At 45.3% G+C, this 21,983-nt stretch overlaps 1 protein-coding gene across 1 annotated transcript in view; it reads right to left on the bottom strand.

Annotated features, from left to right (window-relative positions):
• HYDIN (HYDIN axonemal central pair apparatus protein) overlaps positions 1-21,983 on the bottom strand; it is a 358,209-nt gene that overhangs the window by 195,574 nt on the left and 140,652 nt on the right. The window contains exons 24-28 of the mRNA XM_083370240.1: positions 15,948-16,061; positions 10,164-10,272; positions 9,177-9,293; positions 7,780-7,989; positions 6,585-6,722 (exon numbers count right to left, since the gene is read on the bottom strand). Of these exons, the coding sequence (XP_083226366.1) occupies positions 6,585-6,722; positions 7,780-7,989; positions 9,177-9,293; positions 10,164-10,272; positions 15,948-16,061 (688 nt within the window). The remainder of the gene's footprint in view (positions 1-6,584; positions 6,723-7,779; positions 7,990-9,176; positions 9,294-10,163; positions 10,273-15,947; positions 16,062-21,983) is intronic.

Genomic DNA, 21,983 nt, shown 5'->3' with positions numbered 1-21,983 from the left:
TAGTGGATGATCACTTAAACATGAGCAGCAGCAGCCAAAAAAGCTAATACAATCCTTGATTGTATAAACAGAGGCATAGAATCAATATCACGTGAATTATTAGTACCACTTTATAAATCCTTAGTAAGACCTCACCTGGAATACTGCATCCAATTTACCACATTACATAAAAAATGTTGAGACTTTGGAAAAAGTGCAAAGAAGAGCAACTAAAATGATTAAGGGCCTGGAGACAAAAACATATGAAGAATGGTTGCAGGAATTGGGTATGGCTAGTTAGAGAAAAGAAGGACTAGGGGTGACATGATTCCAGTATTTGAAGGGCTGCCACAAAGAAGAGGGGTCAACTTATTTTTTATTTATTTATTTATTTTATTTTATTTAATTTCTATACCGCCCTTCTCCTGAAGGACTCAGGGCGGTGTACAGGGCAATAAAAATACAATATACAAAAGTTAAAAATAAGATTAAATAGAGCTAGCCCATTACAATAAATAATTAAAAATACTAAATAAAATACACCAAACCCATTAGACCAGGCCGGCTTGTTCAAATAGGTAAGTTTTCAGATCATGGCGGAAAGAGCGAAGGTCAGGAGCCATCCGGAGCTCGACCGGTAATTGATTCCAAAGGGCTGGCGCGCCCACAGAGAATGTTCTCCCCCTGGAGGCCGCCAGCCGACACTCTCTGACCGGCGGCACCCTGAGGAGGCCCTCTCTGTGGGAGCGCAGAGGACGAAGGGAAGTAGACGCCGGCAGCAGGTGCTCCCGTAAGTAATCCAGACCCATGCCATTTAGGGCTTTATAGGTAATCACCAGCACCTTGAATCTCACCCGGAGGGCAACTGGAAGCCAATGCAGCTCGCGGAGTAGAGGTGTTACATGGGAGTATCGGGAGACCCCCATCACAACTCGCGCGGCCGCATTCTGCACCAGTTGAAGCCTCCGAGTGGTACTCAAGAGCAGCCCCATGTACAGAGCATTGCAGTAGTCTATACGAGAGGTCACGAGTGCATGAGTGACTGTACGCAGGGCATAATGGTCCAGATAGGGTCGCAACTGGCGCACCAGGCGAACCTGGGCAAAAGCCCCCCTGGTCACAGCTCCTATATGATCTTCCAAATTTAGCTTTGAATCCAGGAGGGCACCCAATTTGCAAGCTCTATCTACGGGGGGTAATAAGTCACCCCCCCATGGTTAAAGATGGAATAGTCAGAAATTCCTGAGATGCTGGCACGCACAACCACTCAGTCTTGTCAGGATTGAGCCGAAGCCTGTTCCTCCCCATCCAGACCCGAACCGCCTCCAGGCAACAGGACATCACATCGAGGGCATCACTGGGGTGGTTTGGGGTAGAGATGAAGAGCTGGGTATCATCAGCATACTGATGATACCCAACCCCAACACCACAAATGCTCTCACCCAGTGGCTTCATATAAATGTTGAACAGGAGAGGCGAGAGGACCAACCCCTGGGGAACTCCACAAACGAGAGGCCTCAAGGCTGACCTCTGCCCTCCTGCCAGCACCGACTGCGAATCTCCCAAGAGGTAGGAGGAGAACCACTGGAGAACAGTGCCCCCCACTCCCAACCCCCTGAGACGCCGCAGTAAGATACCATGGTCGATGGTATCGAAAGCCGCTGAGAGGTCTAATAGGACTAGGACAGAGGAACAAAGCACTAGAAGCCTCTTCATGGACTACTGCCTTGTCGTGGCAAAGGGGCTTGCGTAATTCAATGAAGCTATGAGCTATGCCATGCAGGACCACTCAAGACGGACAGGTCATAGCAGAGTTCTGACAGAACATGATCCACTGGAGGAGTAATACCTCCCTAAAAAACCTTGGTCCAGCTGGCCCAGCTGGTAGCACCTCGTAAGGGCCCCTTTCCAGGGTTACAGGAGAAGACGGTCAATGGTTTTGAAGGCGGAAGAGGGCTCTATGCCCCAATGGCAGATAAAAGAGCAGAACCATCTTCTAAGAGAACGGAAACTCTGATTTCAAACCTCCACTGCCTTGTGGCTATATCTGCTACTGGAAAAGGCTTCAGGAGTCAACCTCGAAGTAAAATCCAGAGATGGAGTCACAGAAGCAGTTCATGACTGTGCACAATCACGTTCTGGTAACTCCTGCAACGCAGCTGAAACTAATCGTATCGGCCTCGCCATTCCATTGGACTATTTCAGTAATGTGGAGAGGGGGGGGATCTGCTGCTTGGGTAACAGTCTATCCTCCATATTAAGCTACCCAGGCCTCGTGCTCTGGAGAGGACACTCCAGCTTTGCATACAGTATTGAAACAACATGGGAAGTGGCAATTACCGGTTATAAGTGCTTGATTGGCATAGAATGTGATGCCAGGGGCCACTTTCGATGGTGGGAGAGGTCATTGTACCTCACTGGCCAGCTACCGCCTGCCAGTAAGGTGCTGCCCTGCCACGGTCTGTTAACCTCACAGGGTGCATGGGGTTTAGGGTCAAAGCCGACAAGCAGATCAATAATTCTGCACCATGCAACAAACATAAGAAAATTTTAGCCCTAAAGTTGGGCACTTGGAATGTTCGGACAATGACCCCCGGCTTTTCTGACAATTTGCAAGAAATAGATGACGTACGTAAAACAGCTGTCATCGACATGGAGCTGAGCAGACTGCAGATGGATGTTGTTGCCCTTCAAGAGACAAGGCTGTCAGATTCGGGATCTGTTAAGGAGAAAAACTTCTCATTCTTTTGGCAGGGAAAACCATTGAATGAGACTAGGGAACATGGGGTTGGCTTTGCGGCCAGAAACACCCTACTAGGATTCATTACTCCACCTGCTGCAGAAGTGAAAGAATTCTGTCCCTGCAGTTCCACTCATCAACAGGGCTGGTTACTCTTATTAGCACATATGCACTGACATTATCATCTTCAGTAGAAGATAGACAAATTCTATGATGATCTGGCTGCTGCTATCAAGAAAATCCCTGAGAAAGAACCACTGTTTATCCTTGGCGAGTTTAATGCCAGAGTTGGAGCCGATTATAGTTCTTGGCCCACTTATTTAGGAGAGTTCGGCATCGGGAAGAACGAAAATGGCCAACGCCTACTGGAGTTTTGCTGCTACTACGGTTTTTGTGTTAGCAATACATTCTTTAAAACAAAGCTTCAACACATAGTCTCTTGAAGACATCCAAGATCAAAGCATTGGCACCAGCTTGACTTGATTCTTACCAGGCGTCCCAACCTTCCCAGTATTACAATCACACACAGCTACCAGGGCACTGTTTGCAATATAGACCACCCCTTGGTGTGCAGCAAAATAAAACTGAAAACAAAGAGATTGCATCACTCGAAGAAGGAAGGAAGACCACGAATTGACATCAGCAAGACCTGCAATCAGGGCAAAGTGGAGGAATTTGCACAAGCACTCAAGGAAACTCTCCCAGGCCCAGCTGAAGCAAATGCATCTGAACAATGGGAATATTTCAAGAATGCTGCTTATAACACCGCCAGTATTTGGTAAAGAGATCAGAAAGACAGCAGATTGGTTTGAAGCCCATTCGGAGGAGCTGACGCCAGCCATCGAGCAAAAAAGGAGAACTCTTAATTGTATATAAAGCCTGTTCCAGTGAGCACAACCTACAGGTTCTGCGAGCTGCTCGTAGCAAAGTCAAACAGACCCCCAGGAGATGTGTTAACAACTATTGGCTGCAGCTTTGCTCTTGGATCTAGATAGCAGCTGACACAGGCAACATCAAGGGGATGTATGATGGCATCAAGCAGGCCTTAGGTCCAACACAGAAGAAATCTGCCCCTCTGAAGTCTGCTACAGGTAAGGTTATCCAGGACCGAGCACAGCAGATGGCACGCTGGATGCAGCATTACTCTGAGTTATATTCCAGAGAAAATGGGGTAACTGAAGAATCATTAAATAATATTGAGTGCCTGCCTGTCTTGGAGGAGCTTGACAGTGAACCAACTTTAGAAGAACTAAACGCGGCCCTGGATTCCCTTGCCTCCGTCAAGGCACCCAGGAAAGATAACATCCCTGCCAAAATTCTGAAGTGCTGCAAACAGAACATCCCCACCGAAGTGCATGAAATCTTCTGTCTTTGTTGGAGGGAAGGTGGAGTACCACAGGACATGAAGGATGCAAATATCGTCACACTGTATAAGAACAAAGGTGACAGGGGTGACTGTAACAACTACCGGGGCATCTCTCTTCTCAGTGTTGTAGGGAAGCTGCTTGCCCGTGTCATACTGAAGAGGCTCCAGGTGCTTGCAGAGAGAGTCTACCCAGAATCACAATGTGGATTCCAAGCCAACAGGTCCACTACTGACATGGTATTTTCCCTTAGACAGTTGCAGGAGAAATGCAGGGAATAAAGACAGCCACTTTTCGTAGCCTTCATAGATCTTACGAAGGCTTTTGACTTGGTTAGTACGGATGACCTTTATAAAATTCTCCACAATATTGGATGTCCACCTCAGCTCAACACCATCAGGTCCTTTCACGAGGAAATGAAGGGCACTGTAGTTTTTGATGGCTTAACATTAGATTCCTTTGACATTCAAAGTGGAGTGAAGCAGGGCTGCGTCCTTGTGCCAACTTTATTCGGGATCTTTTTTGCTGTCATGCTGAAACACGCTTTTGGAACTGCAACAGAGGGTATTTATCTCCGGATCAGACCAGACAGAAAACTCTTTACTCTCTCTAGACTGAGAGCAAAGTTCAAAGTCCAGCTGAAATGCCTACAGGATTTCCTCTTAGCTAACGATGCTGCCGTTACTGCTCACTCTGCCGAAGACCTTCAACAACTTATGGACTATTTTAGCAAGGCCTGCCAAGACTTTGGACTAACAATCAGCCTGAAAAAAACACAAGTCATGGGTCAGGACATGGATTCACCTCCCTGTATTACAATCTCTGCACAAGAACTGGAAGTCATCCATGACTTTGTGTACTTCGGCTCAACCATATCCGACACTCTCTCCTTAGATACTGAGCTGAATAAATGTATTGGTAAAGCGGCCACATTTTCCAGACTTACAAAGAGAGTATGACTTAATAAGAAGCTGACAGAACATACAAAGATAGAGCCTGCGTCCTGAACACACTCTTGTACTGCAGTGAGTCTTGGACCCTTGACGCACAGCAGGAGAGAAAGTTAAACACCTTTCATACGCGCTGTCTCTGATGTATTCTTGGCATCACCTGGCATGACAAACTTCCAAATAGCGCAGTCCTGGAATGTGGTGGAATTTCTAGCATGTATACACTATTGAAACAGCAATGTCTACACTGGCTTGGGCATGTCGTGAGAATGGCTGATGGTTGGATTCCGAAAGATCTCCTGTATGGAGAACTAGTGCAGCGAAAGCGCCCCAAAGGGAGACCAGAGTTACGACATAAGGATATCTGAAAGACCTTAGGAATGGACATTAACAGCTGGGAAACCTTGACCTCTGATTGCTCAGCTTGGAGGCTAAAGACGATTCAAAGAGACACTTGTGGGGCAGGCTGAGGCAAAGAGGCAGTCCCGAAACCAGTGAAATCTGGGGGCTGGACAGGGGACAGATTGTATCTGCCCTCAGTGTGGAAGGGACTGCCACTCTCGCATTGGCCTTTTTAGCCACATCAGATGCTGCTTTGGGACCGCTTTCCAGAGCACGATAGCATAGTCTCTTGAGACTGAAGGATGCCAATGATGAGAAGGCAAGATAAGAAACAATGGATGGAAGCTAATCAAGGAGAGAAGCAACCTGGAATTAAAGAGAAACTTAATAGTGAGGATAATAACTAGTGGAAGTTGCCTTCAGAAGTTGTAGGAGTCACTGGAGGTTTTTAAGAAGTGATTGGACAGCCACTTGTCAGAAATGATATAGGGTCTCCTGCTTGAACAGGGGGTTGGACTAGAAGACCTCCAAGATCCCTTCTAGCTCTCTTATTCTGTTAATTCTCAAAGCCGTTGCATCATTTGCATGGCATTCTTTGGATTCTATCAATAGTGCTGGGGAAAATTGATTATTCTTGTTTTCTTTAGATTATTCTTTATTGTTAAGTTAGCTTATTATAGCTATGATTCTTTGACAGTAAAGACCTCAGAGTTGTAGGACTGGGGAGGTGCAGGCATTGGGATGTAGCCACAGGCCGACCTGCCAGCTCTATTCTGATTCGATTCAACATCAACTATATCAACAAAATCTGATTATGCTATACCTCTTTGCCTTCATTATACTTTTGTGAATCAAGAAAGCATCTGAGCTGCTGAATCTTATGTGTTCTTTTGGATTTAAAATATGTTTCACCCCTCATTGCCCTAGGAACATATCTGGCATATCTTTATTAGGGTCCTCTTGCTCACTTTCTGAAGCTCTCATGACATGCTGACCGCTTGGATGGCAGCACTTAGAATCAGCGGCTATTAAGCCAAGAGAGTTCACAGAAAACTGCGGTAAGGCTGATGGCTGTTTGAATATTGCGTAGGACCTCTGGATGCTGATGGTTTATTTGCAAGTCTGCTTGCTTTCTATAATTTGTATAGAGCATTCCAAAGTCAAGAAATTAATCTGAAACCCCGTTTAGCTTACTTCAATCTTACTTACAGTGGCAGGTAGAGTCAGTGGCACACCAGGGGGAGGGTTGTCAGCTGAGGCCTGGATGGCTTCAAGTACAGAGTATTCAAATCCAACTTTTCCTGTGTTTTTCAGAATGATCTCAGCTATACAGATGTGGTCAAAGGGCTTAGAAGGAGAGAAGAGAGCAATTCTAATGTGAAACAGCACCTCCTTTTTGGCACAGCTGAAGCACCCTTCAGCTTTCCCTCACAACTCTGCACCAGGCAAGCTGGGAGGGATTTCTTCTACTAGACACACACAATGTTTCAATATTAGAAAACCCAATGAGCCTAGATGCATAAGTGAGTTCACCCATAGATTGAGAGGGAGACCCAAAGTGATGAAAATGTCTTATCCTGCAATGATGTTCAAGTACCACAATTCCAAGAAATGTGGCCAAACTCGTCCATTATTCGAATTGTTTCAATTTTCACCTCTGGAAAAACATAATGGCATTTTATTTAGTTTGCTAACATATTTATATGTTTTTATAGTTATATGCAGGTTCTGGATTTCTGTATATTCATGGATGTTCCCCTCCCATCCCTCACTGAACACTACGGAGGGTCTCTTCTGACAGCCTTTCTCCCCTCTGGCTGGGATGAGCTAGAGGGAGAGTTGGAACATCCTGGCAGATGCTCTAGTAGCCCACTAGAATCAGATACAATCGGATATTCCCTCCCATCAGTCAGAAACGTTTCTACGAGCATGAGGACCGATGCCAGATCATTCCAGTCTGGAAAGATTTCTGTGACATTAGAGGCCCAGTCCTTCAGAAATCCTCATAAAATGCTGAGACCAATGCAAAACACAGGACTTCATCTGAGGACACGTGTGCCTGAAAGATGACTTCTAGAGCAGGGGTCCCCAAAACCCCCAGTCCATGGACTGGCACTGGGCCACGGCATGCCAGCAACTGGGCCATGCAAACAAGCAAAGTCCAATCTGCAGGATGCAGGCAGCATGCAAAACCAGCCCCCCTCCAGTCCATGGAAAAACCTCTCTCCATGGAACCAGTTCCTGGTGCCCAAAAGGTTGGTGGCCACCGTTCTAGAGAATAAAAGGAAGTATGATGAAAAAAAGGAGACCTGAAAGATGATTGAGAGCTCAACAGCGTTCTCTCTGTATATGCATGTGTGTGTATGTGTATTCAATAAACAAGTAAATGGCACATTTAACCTACCTGGAGCCCATAATCAATTTCCTTTTGGTCAAATACATAATCAACAAGTGAGGCTTCACCCCGCAGCAGAATTTCATAGGTGGGACCTCCCTCTACTTCACAGAGTGCTTTGACACAAGCAACAATGTTGGCATGGCCATAGAAAGTAAATGACATTTGCTGGGTCTCATTTGGCTGCAATGTTCCATATAGTGGCAGGATATCAAAAACCTGATTGAGCAAGGAAGGAAGAGTCACTGTTCCATTGCAAGGTGCCCAGGATTACTAGCTCTTCTGCCCATAAGTGGGCACTGATAGATACTTGTTAAGACCTTCCCTTCCCTTCAGAGCTTTGAGTTTCCTAACTTGTTGCTGTTTGAACAAATGGGCAGTGAACAAAACAAAGACACAAAGTGGCAGCACAAACATTTTTCTTCTTCTGAGAGATGGTACTAACAGAGAAAGATTAATGGGCCATGGCAAGAATGATGAAGTTTGTGGGTTTCTTGGTGCTCTCTGAACTTGATGGTTTTCCTTCAGACTTTGGAAACCCAGGGAGCACCAAGGACCACAATTCAACCTCAGCCACAAACATTCTACTGATAATGCAATTTTCCCAGTCCTCAAGGCAATTATGTTACTGTAAAAGTAATGCTAAATGTATGCAAGCAACAGTTCCCATAAAAGATGGTCCCAAAGACTGTGAACTTTGCTTCTTCGTGGTATCACCATTGGCCTTGAGGGTGCTCTGTCATGAAATGGAAGAAGACTGGAAAGAAAGGATTGTTGCAAATGAATCAGTGGCTACAAAAATGAGGTGGATTTTGTTTCTAGGACCACAGTGCTTTAGCCCTTACAAGAACTTGCAGCAATGTATTTGGCTGAAGCACAGCTAGATTGGTTAGAAGGGCTTTGAAAGGAACCCTGTAGTGGCTGAAGATGAAAACTCTGAAATAAGGAAATAAGAGAAAAACACACTCATTGTGTATAATAAATAAATAAGAGGCATCAGAAAAAGATCGTATAAATAGTGACAGGAAAACCAGAAATAACACTGGGTAAGAACATTCTGGATTCCAGCACAGAATAGGGGGTTGGACTCAAGGGCCTCTTTCCACATTTTTATTCTTTCTAGGCAAAGCTCAACAACTCCTAATAAATCTTTACATTTTTAAATGCAAGGGTAACAAACACTACTTTGTCTCTGGGCTTATTCAGATCATGAGCAGAAAGCCAAGGATGAAACAAGAGCCTCTGGCCAGCTGGGAAAGGTCTGGATGTGTTTGGAAAAGAAGGCCCTGCCCCAGCGGGCTCCCTGCCCCAGCCCCAAGGAGAAGAATGGGCCCTGCCTGAAAGAAACCCTTGAGGAAGAGCCTGCGCCTCCCCCAGGCTTCAGCAGAGAGTGTCGGTGGGCTTACTTCTTCCACGCCTGTCAAGTGCAGCTCCTCTGAGTCTGCACACCATAGGACTTCTTTGGTTCCTGCCTGGTTCTTCTTTGGAGCTTCCTGGTCTACTGCAGAAGTTTGCAAAAATAACTAGAAAACAGAACAGACATGTGTCCATCAGAAAAAGAAACAGGCACTGAAAAGACAAACTGCCTTGCATATGGTAAGTGTTTAGCTCACAAAATCTCCCAGCTTGTTGGAGGCTTTCAAAAACTATTCTAAAGCCCATTCATCCACAGTTCATCACTGACAAGACACAGATGATCAAAAATGGGACAAGATGTAAAGATTATAAAATTTCTGGATTGTTCCACCACATCCAGATGAAAATAGAGGGTTCAAACTGAAAATCCACCTAACATCCAAGTGTTGTCCTTCTAGGAACAGCTCTCCAGGATTAGCTGGTCCCTGTCATTACAGAATTTCACTCGAAAGAATCATTTACTTTCTTTAAGACACTTATGCATTGGTCAGTATTCCAGTGGACAGAGACAAGGCTCTCTTGCAAATAATCATGTAGAAAATTGTGGACATTACAGCACAGACAGCAGGGCAATCTCATCTTGGATGAGCTGAGCAATTTCCTAGGTCTCATCAGTGAAGATGATCTGCCATCAGTTTGTTTATGCCTTTTTTTTGCCAAAAACTGAAGTCTGAACTTAGCTTAGCCAGTGTAGAAGGTGTAGCAGAGCAGCAAACCACTCATGGTTGACAACTTCTGCAGCAGCTGCAGCTTCAGGTCAAGTACACATAAAGAGCCTCAACATAATCTTAATTGAAGGTACAATTAGGACACCCCCTAAATTAAGAGAACTAGGCTTCCCAAAGTCAAAAGTAGGACTTTCAGGAGTCAGTTTCCAAACTGAGCCACTAATAGACCTCTATGAAAAAAATAAATAAATAAATATTTCAGCAGGCCACAATTTTGCTGACCCACAGAAAATTGGCCTGTGCCATTACCTGTATTTCAGGCATAATTTGTGCATCATCCACAAGTTCTTTAACAGGTTCTTTAACAGAAACATCTTCTCCACTTGCATAGCTGATGTTTTCCTCTACAGCTGTTTTTCTAGAGATAATTTATTGGGAGAGAAATATATATTATATTGCTCAAGATAGCTGGGAGTATGGAAGAAGCATTAAACTTCTTTAATGCCAAGGACATCTATATATTTGGATTAATTATTGCAATTAACTAATTGTATACTAAATATCCCCTTCATGGATTACTGCCTTGTCGTGGCGAAGGGGCTTGCGTAATTCAATGAAGCTATGAGCTATGCCGTGCAGGGCCACCCAAGACGGAAAGGTCATAGCAGAGAGTTCTGACAAAACGTGATCCACTGGAGAAGGAAATGGCAACCCACTCCAGTATCTTTGCCATGAAAACCCTATGGACAGTACCAAAAGGCAAAACGATATGACGCTGGAAGATGAGCCCCTCAGGTCGGAAGGCGTCCAATATGCTACTGGGGAAGAGCAGAGGGCTAGTACTAGTAGCGCCAGAAAGAATGAAGCGACTGGGCCAAAGCCGAAAGGACGCTCAGCTGTGGATATGTCTGGTGGTGAAAGGAAAGTCCGATGCTGTAAAGATTTTTTCTCCATAGGAACCTGGAATGTAAGATCCATGAATCAAGGAAAGCTGGACGTGGTCAAACAAGAGATGACAAGACTAAACATCGACATCTTAGGTATCAGCGAACTAAAATGGACAGGAATGGGTGAATTTAATTCAGATGACCATCAGGTATACTACTGCGGGCAAGAATCCCTCAGAAGAAATGGAGTAGCCTTCATAGTCAATAAAAGAGTAGGAAAATCAATACTGGGATACAATCCTCCAAATGACAGAATGATCTCAGTTCGAATCCAAGGCAAACCATTCAATATCACAGTAGTCCAGGTCTATGCCCCAACCACCGGTGCTGAAGAGGATGAAATTGACCGGTTCTATGAAGCCCTACAGCACCTTATAGAACTAACACCCAAAAATGATGTCCTTATCATCATGGGGGATTGGAATGCTAAAGTAGGAAGCCAAAAGATAACTGGAATAACAGGCAAGTTTGGCCTTGGAGTACAAAATGAAGCAGGGCACAGGCTGATAGAATTTTGTCAAGAGAATACGATGGTCATAGCAAACACTCTTTTCCAACAACCCAAGAGATGGCTCTACACATGGACATCACCAGACGGTCAACACAGAAATCAGATTGACTATTTGCTCTGCAGCCAAAGATGGAGAAGCTCTATACAGTCAGTAAAAACAAGACCAGGAGCTGACTGTGGCTCAGACCATGAGCTTCTTGTTGCAAAGTTTAGGCAACAAAGAAAGTAGGGAAAAGCGCTAGGCCAGTCAGGTATGAATTAAATCATATCCCTGTTGAATATACAGTAGAGGTGACAAATAGATTTAAGGAATTAGATCTGATAGACAGAGTGCCTGAAGAACTATGGACAGAGGTTCGCAACATTGTACAACAGGTAGCAACCAAAACCATCCCAAAGAAAAAGAAATGCAAGAAAGCAAAATGGCTGTCTGAGGAAGCTTTGCAAATAGCTGAGGAAAGGAGGGAAGTGAAAAGCAAGGGAGAAAAAGAAAGATACACCCAATTAAATGCAGAATTCCAAAGAATAGCTAGAAGAGATAAGAATGCCTTCTTAAATGAACAATGCAAAGAAATAGAAGAAAACAATAGAATAGGGAGGACCAGAGATCTTTTCAAGAAAATTGGAGAGATGAAAGGAACGTTTCATGCAAAAATGGGCATGATAAAGGACCAAAATGGAAGGGACCTAACAGAGGCAGAAGAGATTAAGAAGAGGTGGCAAAATTACACAGAAGAACTATACAAGAATGAGCTTAACGTCCCTGATAATCACAATGAGGTGGTCACTGACCTCGAGCCAGACATCCTAGAATGTGAAGTGAAGTGGGCCTTAGAAAAGCTGAGCAACAACAAAGCTAGTGGAGGTGACAGTATTCCAGCTGAGCTATTCAAAATCTTAAAAGACGATGCAGTAAAAGTGCTACACTCAATTTGCCAGCAAATTTGGAAAACTCAACAGTGGCCACAGGATTGGAAAAGATCAGTTTACATTCCAATTCCAAAGAAAGGCAGTGCCAAAGAATGTTCAAACTATCGCACCATTGCACTCATTTCTCATGCTAGTAAAGTTATGCTTAAAATTCTACAAGCTAGACTCCAGCAGTATGTGGATTGAGAACTACCAGAAGTACAGGCAGGATTTCGAAGAGGCAGAGGAACTAGAGATCAAATTGCTAACATACACTGGATCATGGAGAAAGCTAGAGAGTTCCAGAAAAACATCTACTTCTGCTTCATTGACTATGCTAAAGCCTTTGATTGTGTGGATCATAACAAACTGTGGCAAGTTCTTAAAGAGATGGGCATACCAGACCATCTTATTTGTCTCTTGAGAAACCTATATGCGGGCCAAGAAGCAACAGTGAGAACTGGACACGGAACCACTGATTGGTTCAAAATTGGGAAAGGAGTCCGGCAAGGCTGTATACTGTTGCCTTGCCTATTTAATTTATATGCAGAGCACATCATGAGAAAGGCAGGGCTAGATGAATCAAAAGTTGGAATTAAGATTGCCGGAAGAAACATCAACAACCTAAGATATGCAGATGATACCACTCTAATGGCAGAAAGTGAAGAGGAACTAAAGAGCCTCTTGTTGCGAGTGAAGAAGGAGAGTGCAAAACTTGGGTTGAAACTAAACATTAAGAAAACCAAGATCATGGCATCCGGCCCTCTCAATTCCTGGCAAATAGATGGGGAAGAAATGGAGGTAAGTGACAGATTTTATTTTCCTGGGCTCCAAGATCACTGCAGATGGGGACTGTAGCCAACAAATTAAAAGACGCTTGCTCCTTGGGAGGAAAGCCATGGCAAATCTAGACAGCACACTAAAAAACAGAGACATCACCCTGTCAACAAAAGCGCGTATAGTCAAGGCTATGGTCTTCCCAGTTGCAATGTATGGCAGTGAAAGTTGGACCATAAGAAAGGCTGAGCGCCAAAAAATTGAAGCCTTTGAACTATGGTGCTGGAGAAGACTCCTGCGAGTTCCTTGGACTGCAAGGCGATCAAACCGGTCAGTCCTAGAGGAGATCAACCCTGACTGCTCTTTAGAAGGCCAGATCCTGAAGCTAAAACTCAAATACTTTGGCCACCTAATGAGAAGGAAGGACTCACTGGAGAAGAGCCTAATGCTGGGAAAGATCGAGGGCAATAGAAGAAGGGGACGACAGAGAATGAGGTGGCTGGATGGAGTCACTGAAGCAGTAGGCGTGAGCTTAAATGGACTCCAGAAGATGGTAGAGGACAGGAAGGCCTGGAGGAACATTGTCCATAGGGTCGCGATGGGTCGGACACGACTTCGCAACTAACAACAACAACAAATACTAAATATATTACTATGTAACAAATATACATTAGAATATTTGCTCCAGTTGAAAATGCCTGCATAAAGGTAAAGGTAAAGATTTCCCCTGTCCACTCGTTTCCAACTCTAAGGGTGGGGCTCCTATAACATCAAAGAAGAATGGGTTCCTTACCAGCAATCCCCCTCCTATATATATATATATATATATATATATATATATATATATATATATATATATGTATGTATGTATGTATGTATGTATGTATGTATGTATGTATATGTATATGTATATATGTATATATGTATATGTATATGTATATATATGTATACACACACACACACACACACACACACACACATATATATATATTATATATATATATATAATTTTGCATCATCATTTGCATCTTTTTTCCATCTCATTGGGAACCTTCTACAATTTGTTCAGCTTAATTTATTTACTGAATTTAAAAAATTGCTCCACAATTTCTAAAAACAATAAAGTCTTTTAAAAATGCAATAAACTAAAGACAAACATTTCCTCATCCTAGTATTTTCCCATAGGTGCAAGAGGCTGCTTTCATGCAATCAAATGCAGCAACTGGATCCAATTAAATAATTTTCATCACCACATTAATTGTGTCTTGGTACCTTTGCTATAGTTTTGTTTGTGCCATCAGTGTTAAAGTGATAGGCAGTGCAGAAAATGGTGTGGGGATAATTGAATGGCTGTGAGTTGGTAGAAATTTGATTCAACCATATACATATACTTAGTTCTCTCCTTGATTAGTTTCCATCCGTTGCTTCTTTGAAAATGAAACTTCATTAAAAAGAACTGCATGACATAGTTAAAAAGGAACCTGCTAAAAAGGTCCTTTCCCATAGAAGGCTCTCTACAGAATTTCAGCACAAATTCAGAATCCATATACACAAAATACCACTTCAATTCATTTCCACGTATAATATAAACAAATGTCTATGCATAATGCAGCTGGTTTTTAATGTTTATCTCTTTGAAAGAAATGTCACACTGCATCCCCCTGCACGTGGCGGTCCACATCAGTGTTCCTCTTTGTAGAAAACTATGTCTGCAGTGACCTAGCCTTACATTTCCCACATGACAAAGAGCTGAGGCAAAGCCTGAAACCTGTTCTGAACCAGCCCTCTTCTCGCACCCCTAATCAAAAGAAGAGTCTGGAAAGCGTCCAAGACCAAAAGGCTTCTGCCAAGTTTTAATTACACTGTTACAAGAATACAAGAGCTTGACTTCTCAAACGGAAAAGTTGCTTTCAGCAACCAGCCCCTCCCCAAACACTTCTTTTATAGAGAGCTCAGGGCGTGGTCTCCCTGTGCCTCCTCCCGAGGAGTCCCATAGCCTTTCTTTGTTTGTCCCTGCTCGTCTGCCTCCTGCGTCGGGCGTCCTTGAACAGGGCCAGCTGTGGGTCATCATCCTCCGCACTCTCGGGCTCACACAGCTGAGAAGAGGTTCCCGGCTGAGGACTCTGCAAAGTCTCCAAATCATCATCAGCCGGTTCGTTTCCCTCCTCCCCCACATCTGAGTCCTCCGATACATCGGAGCCGGCTGTCGGACCCACAGGCTGGCCCTGAGTCACAACAAAACCGGGATGTCAGAAGGCCCTGGGATGAGGAGCTGGAGGGGCTGGCTTTGGGCAGAACTGCCTCCCTGCAACCTGCAGCTATCAGATCACTTCAGAGGCTCCCGGCAACAGCACCTACCTGAGACCAGCATCTTCTTCCTCAGCTACTGCTCAGCTATTTCTATCCACACTGGCAAAAAGATCTCTTTGCCCAGAAGAGGGTGAGCTGGGAAAAAATCTTGTGAGAACACTCATTCTCAGCCAAATTATTGTGGTCAAATATCAAATTAGTGATTTAGCTTGTGAAAAAATAAATTAAGTTGGCTGTTGTTGTTAGTTGCAAAGTTGTATCTGACCCATTGCGACCCCATGAACAACATTCCTCCAGGCCTTCCTGTCCTCTACCATCTTCTGGAGTCCATTTAAGCTCATGCCTACTGCTTCAGTGACTCCATCCAGTCACTTCATTCTCTGTCGTCCCCTTCTTCTATTGCCCTCAATCTTTCAAAGGTCATGAGTAGCATTTAAAGCAGGCTTGTCCATGGGCCTCATTGTTGTGGCCCATCATCATGATCTTGGTGATTTCTGAGTCTCTTGGCACATGCCCACCAAGCCCCTTTTGCCTTCCCACCTTGCCCAACCCTTTCTCCAGAGAGCCTGCTGGAGAGGCACAACAGTGTTTCTTTTAAGGCCACAGCTTTGGCCTTTGGTGGATTTGTCACATACGAACCTGATGGAATCCTTGCGAATCTTGCACCTTGGGGTTCTTTGTGGCGGCTTCAGGATCTCCTGCTCTTCTGTCCTTTTCTGGGCAGGAAGAGGCCAAATGTTTTCTGAGCTGAATCTGAGAAATACAGGAGTCTTTGGGAAGGGAGAGGTGGCAATCTGGATCTCCATCAGATAATACCAGAGGGAACAGGCTGGGTGTCAGACCCTCAACCTTTCTATTCCTTTTTGCTTTTGGGTTCTGCCATTTTGCTATGAGGGGGAAGCTGTGAGGCCATGCTGTTGGGAGAGGGGAGGTCGGTCAGTGTTTCCTCCACTTTGTTCCTCATCCCTTTGATGCCTGCTGGATGTGAACAGGAGAGGAATGTGCCCTGGGCCTTCTGTCTTATCTCCACTCTGCTGGGAGGAGGCCAGGAGGAAACGAAACCCTGAGAACTGTGCATGGGATCTGCACCTCAGTTCCCATAAAAACTTCGCACCTGTGGATTGGATGAAATCAAACTGGACATTTGGCCATTGGGTGGGGTTTTGAAAGGGATGCTTGAATATAGCATTTCGTGCAGGAAAATGTTAGATCTTACGTTACTCATCTTCTATCACTGACTCTCAATAAAAGTTCCTTTTGAAACAATGTCTGTTTCAAGAATTCTGTTTTCTTGGGTGGACTAGCTGAGGCAGGACTTTACATTAAGCAACATCTGCAGAAAGGTCAACGTGGAGAGGCAACTGCCCTACTATGGGGACCATGCACACTATGTCCCTCCATGGCAGCCAACAGGATGAGAGCGAATGCTTGGGAGAGTTCATTGCCAAGAATCTCCCAGAAGAGAGTTCCTCTGGGTGGATGGAGAAGATGGTCACCGTGGAGAGCTTTTCAAAGCCAAGATGGTCGGTCGGGGTAGGAAAGAGAAAGGAATGGGATGGAAGAGCCCACCAAGTGATATTCACTTGAGGCAGCCGGAGACAGGGCTGGGAGATGGAGCTGCTCTATGGTGATGATGATGAAACTGAAGGAGAACAGGAATCAACTGACCAGATCCTGAAGCAACCTGTGTAATAAATGGTGGAAGCCTTTCAGGACCACAAGATGAGGTCCAGGCAGCGGTAGAGTAGGGACAGGGAGCAACCCAAAAAAGCTGAGAGCGGTGGGGGTGAGTCTGGGATGACCGAAGCCATTTGGGGAGGGGGGGTGACTGGCTCCATAGAAACAGTGGCAACCACCCCAGAAGCACTGCAGCAAACTGCTCCCAGAGGGAGGAATGCTCCATCAGTGCCCCAAGAGCTTCGCTGGAGGAACCAAAACTGGTCCCTCTAGCGGTGAAATTTGATGGGGACTCCAACAGCTGAGGTTCTTCCTCGCCCATGTTTTCACCTACATGCAAGTGTATGGGAGAAACCTCCCCAGTGATGAAGCTAGAGTCAGGGTTGTCACCTTAGCCCTGGAAGGGACCACAGCCTGATGGATGGTCACCCTGCACAACTGCAATGCACCGGAGCTCTGAAACTTTAACCGCTTCATGACAGCCCTAAGACAGAGGTTCGAGAATTGCCTGGCTGATCGGAAGGCATGAGATCGCATAAAGAAAGTGAGGCAGGGACTTTGACTGGTGGCTGAGTATACAGAAGAATTCCAAGACCTGGCATGCTGCCTCAACTGGTCAGAAGACATCCTAATTAGCTGTTTCCAGGTTGGGCTAAATGAGACCTGTATAATGCATGCATGGCCAGTGAAGCCCCGGCATGATTATACGACTGATGCATCCTGGCTGAAGAAGTGGAGATTGACCAGAATCACAACCCGTACTGCTCTGCCAAGACATGGAAATGGTCCCCACCAGAGAAGAAGGGGGAGCCGCCAAAAGCCCTGGCTGTGCTGTCATGCTCAACCGCCTGCTTCAAATGTGGCAGAGATGCCTCAGAATATGCCACAGAATGCCACAGCCAAACTCCGGCCAAGAAAGGCAAATGGCAGTCTGGAGGGAAGCCAACCAAACCTAACCCATGCCAGAAAGACGTGACCCTGAGGAGCATGGAGGTCATGAAGTTCCATCCAACCCCACAACCAAGGGACAGAACTCGGACCCCATCAGAGGATGAGCTGGGGGTGCCAGAATGCGACTACGATGATGACTCATTGGTAAGTGGGCTGATCGTGCCAATGAGTATGCCCACAGAACAGTTAATCCCAGGCAGAGAAGGAAGGGTGGCCCTCACCACCGTTTTGGACTCAGGATGCACCTGATGCTTGGTCAGCCCAGCCCTAGCTGGGAAGTTGTGAGTCTGGCTAAGAAAGTTAAAAAAGCCCATTTCATTCTGCCAACTTGACGGATCCGTCTCAAGGGATGTCCCGGCCACAGAACCTGGCATTGCATGGCCTCTTCTCCTGGGGCTGGTGTGGTTGAAAAAATGAAGCCCACCAGTAGAATGGAGGATGGGTCGCTTAAAATTCCCCAGGGAGAAAGCCCCCTTGCAAAGCAAACAATGTCAGCTGGGAAAGAAAAAACACAGGAAATAGCCGCTACCTTAAGCAGTGAAACCATGCGGCCCATACCTAGAGAATACAGGGATTTGCCGGAGATTTTTTGTGAAAGGAGTTTGGACAAACTGCCCCCTCACTGACCCAAAGAATGTGCCATCAAAATCATCCCCAGGGCTAAGCTGCCGAAACCAAAGCTGTAATCAATGACCCTCAGGGAGATGAGTGAAGTATGTCTATTCATTGAAAAATACTTGGCCTGTGAGTTTATCCAGCTGGCCAGACCCTATGTGGCCACCCCCATGTTATTCAGAGAGAAGGATGGCTCTTTTCATCTCTGCATGGACTATAGAGGATTCAATGTGGTGTGCATGGAAAATGTCTATCCCTTGCCTCTCAAAAGATAGGCTAGTTCACCTATCGAAGGGAAATATATTTTCCAAGCTGGACCTACAAGAGGCATATTAGAGTTAAGATCAAGGAGTGAGACAAGTGGAAAACTGCCCCCTTGGCTGTTTCCAATTTAAATACTCCCCTTTGGTTTGCAAGGGGAACCCGCAGTATTCATGCAGCTTATCAATGAGCTGTTCCATGAGCACCTATATAAGGGAGTTTGGGTGTACTGGGAGGGGGAGGGGGAAGGGGAGCTCGGGGCTACTGCAGTGTATTTCCTTTGTTTTGTTCCTTGCTCTATCCTCTTTGATGGTTCTTTCGCAGGGTGAGAATGGAATGTGCCTCTGGCCATCTGCCTTATTTCCCGACGCCGAGAAAAAGCATGGAAGCCTAACAACCTTGGAAGTGGCGCCTTAGCGTTCCGTTCCCACAACATTTTCATACCTGTGTATTGGCCTGTTTGAATCATCCGGGACAACTGGGGTGGGGTTTTCATTATCTCTTTTAAACCATTGATTCGCATGGGAAATTCTCAGATCCTGCCTTCTACTACTGCTGTCAACACTTTCCAATAAAAGTTCCTTTTGGAACTTTGGTTCTGCTTTCTTGGGAGGTTTAATTGAGGCAGGTCCTTACAGTTGAACACATAAAAGTAGTCAGGGCAGTTCGGAATAAACTTTGAGCAGCCAAACATTGCCCTCCGGGTGAAATTCAAGGTGCTGGTTATCACCTATAAAGCCCTACATGGCCTGGGTCCGGGGTATTTGAGGGAACACCTGCTGCCGGCATCAAACGCCCTTCGCCCAGTGCGCTCCCACAGGGAGGGTCTGCTCAGGGTCCCGCCGGTAAGAGATTGCCGGCGGGTGACACCCAGGGATAGGGCCTTCTCAGTGGGGGCGCCTGCCCTCTGGAACCAGCTGCCGGTGGAGCTGAGGACTGCCCCCGACCTCCGATCATTCCGCCGGGGCCTGAAGACCTGGCTCTTTGAGCTCTCGGGCCCAGGCTGAGGAGACATTCATTTTAATTGGGGCTTTTTAATAGTACAGGGTTGATTTAATATTTTTTAAATTGGGTTTTAACTTTTGTATGGTTGATTTTTAACTCCCTGTAAACCGCCCTGAGTCCTCAGGGAAAGGGCGGTATATAAATGCAATAAAATAAAATAAATAAATAAAAATAAACATGAAGCTGTCAAAATGCAAATTCCACAAAGAAAAACTCAATTATCTGGGCTACTGGATCTTGGATTAAGGGGGTGGAGATGGACCCGGAAAAGGCATGCACCATTCTGGAATGGGCGGCCCCCCACACCAGAAAGCAACTACAGAGTTTCCTGGGCTTTGTGAACTTCTACCACAATTTATCCCTTCATTTGCCCAGATTGTCCTGCCTATCATGAACCTGTTAAAAACAAATGGGGTTAATAAGCCAAAGCCCAGTCAGCCCCTGAAATGGACTATTGAGTGCCAAGTGACATTCGAAAAGCTAAAGAGCCTTTTCTCAGTGGAACCAATTTTTAAACACCCAGATCCAGAGAAGGGATTTGTAATTCAGGCTGATGCCAGTGATGTCACGGTGGGGGCCATGTTACTCCAAGAAAATGAGAAGGACCAATTACAACATTTGCCTACACCTCCCAAAAATTATCAGAAACCGTATGGCACTGGGCAGTCTGGGAAAAGGAAGCTTATGCAGTGTGCTAGACCCTCCTCACCTGGAGGCACTTCCTTGAAGGGAGCAAAAGGGAGCAAAATTCCCTTCCAAGTATGGACTGATCATAAAAACTCAAAATGCCTAGGAAGCTATCCTCTAAACAAGCACAGTGGGTCAAACACTTCCACTCATTCAACTTTATCTTCCATTATTTGCAGGGAGGGAAGAATTGTTTAACTGATGCTCTATGCAGAATGCTGCAATATAACAGCACCAAAGCAGAAGTAGTCAAGCCTTTATTATCAACACAGCAGTTAGCTGCCCCAGTGGCTATGAGATCACAAAAGAGAACACCATGCCACTGGACAGTGCTACCTCAGCAGTATTTAAACAAGCCTTAGAGAAAGACAAGTGGTTTTTAAAGCACAAAAACCTTTGTTCAATCCAGAATGGATTGTATGTTGTATGTTGTATGTTCCAGCCATGCAAAGGATAAGAACTACGCATGTCTCCCATGACTCAAAACTTGCAGGACATTTTGGATTTGTGAAAACCCTACACCTGATAAAAAGGCAGTTTTGGTGTCCATCGCTGAAAAAGGACATTGAAAGCTATGTCGCCAGCTGCCCTACTTGTGTGGTGGCAAAACGAAGGCAGGGGAAATGCTGGGCTTTTTACAGCCAATAGCAAGCCTTTTAACACCCTGGAGAGAGATCTCTATGGACTTTATTGTAGAACTGCCAGAGAGTGCAGAAAACACAGTTATTTAGGTCGTGACTGACCTGTTCTCAAAGCAGGTGCACTTTATCCCATGCCAGAAGATCCCAAGTGCCAAGACCCTAGCTAAAATGTTCCTCCAACACATATATTGATTGCATGGAACCCCTCAGCACATAATTTCAGATAGGGGTGTCCACTTTACCTCAAACTTCTGGAGGGCCTTTTTGGATCTTTTGGATACTGAACAAGGATTAAATTCTAGTCATCATTCTCAAACAAATGGGGGGACAGAACGAATGGACTCAGTTCTGGAGCAGTACCTTAGATGCTTCATTAACTACCAGCAAGACAACTGGACTGAACTACTGACATTTGCTGAAGTGGCATAATAATACGTCCACTAGATTTCTGCAATCACTGCAACCTTCTAATAAACTAGGGTCCAAGTTCATAGGCCTCTTTCCTATCAAGTGCATCATCAACCCAGTCACTGTGGAACTAGAATTCCAGCAAACCTAAGGTAGGTTCACCCCATGTTTCATTGTAGCTCGCTGAAACCAGAAATAACCTCACCTCTCAGACCCAAAGCAACCCCTGCACCACAGCCCATTATGGAAGAGGGTGAACCACAAAGAAATCCTAGATTCACATAGGCATCATGGGGCTGTCCAATATTTAGTGGCCTGGAAAGCTCTACCAGGGCAGGGGGTGTTCAGAATGCAGGGCTTCTTTTAGAGAGAAGACTTGTGGGTAGGGATGAATGCTGCAGTGGCTGGAAACTTCAGAGAGGAAAAAGCA

The sequence above is a fragment of the Vipera ursinii genome (assembly GCF_947247035.1).
Source record: "Vipera ursinii genome assembly, chromosome: 10".
In the NCBI taxonomy this organism is placed as follows: domain Eukaryota; kingdom Metazoa; phylum Chordata; class Lepidosauria; order Squamata; family Viperidae; genus Vipera; species Vipera ursinii.
Note: the sequence above shows the minus strand (reverse complement) of the source record. Positions and strands in the feature narration are given on the sequence as shown.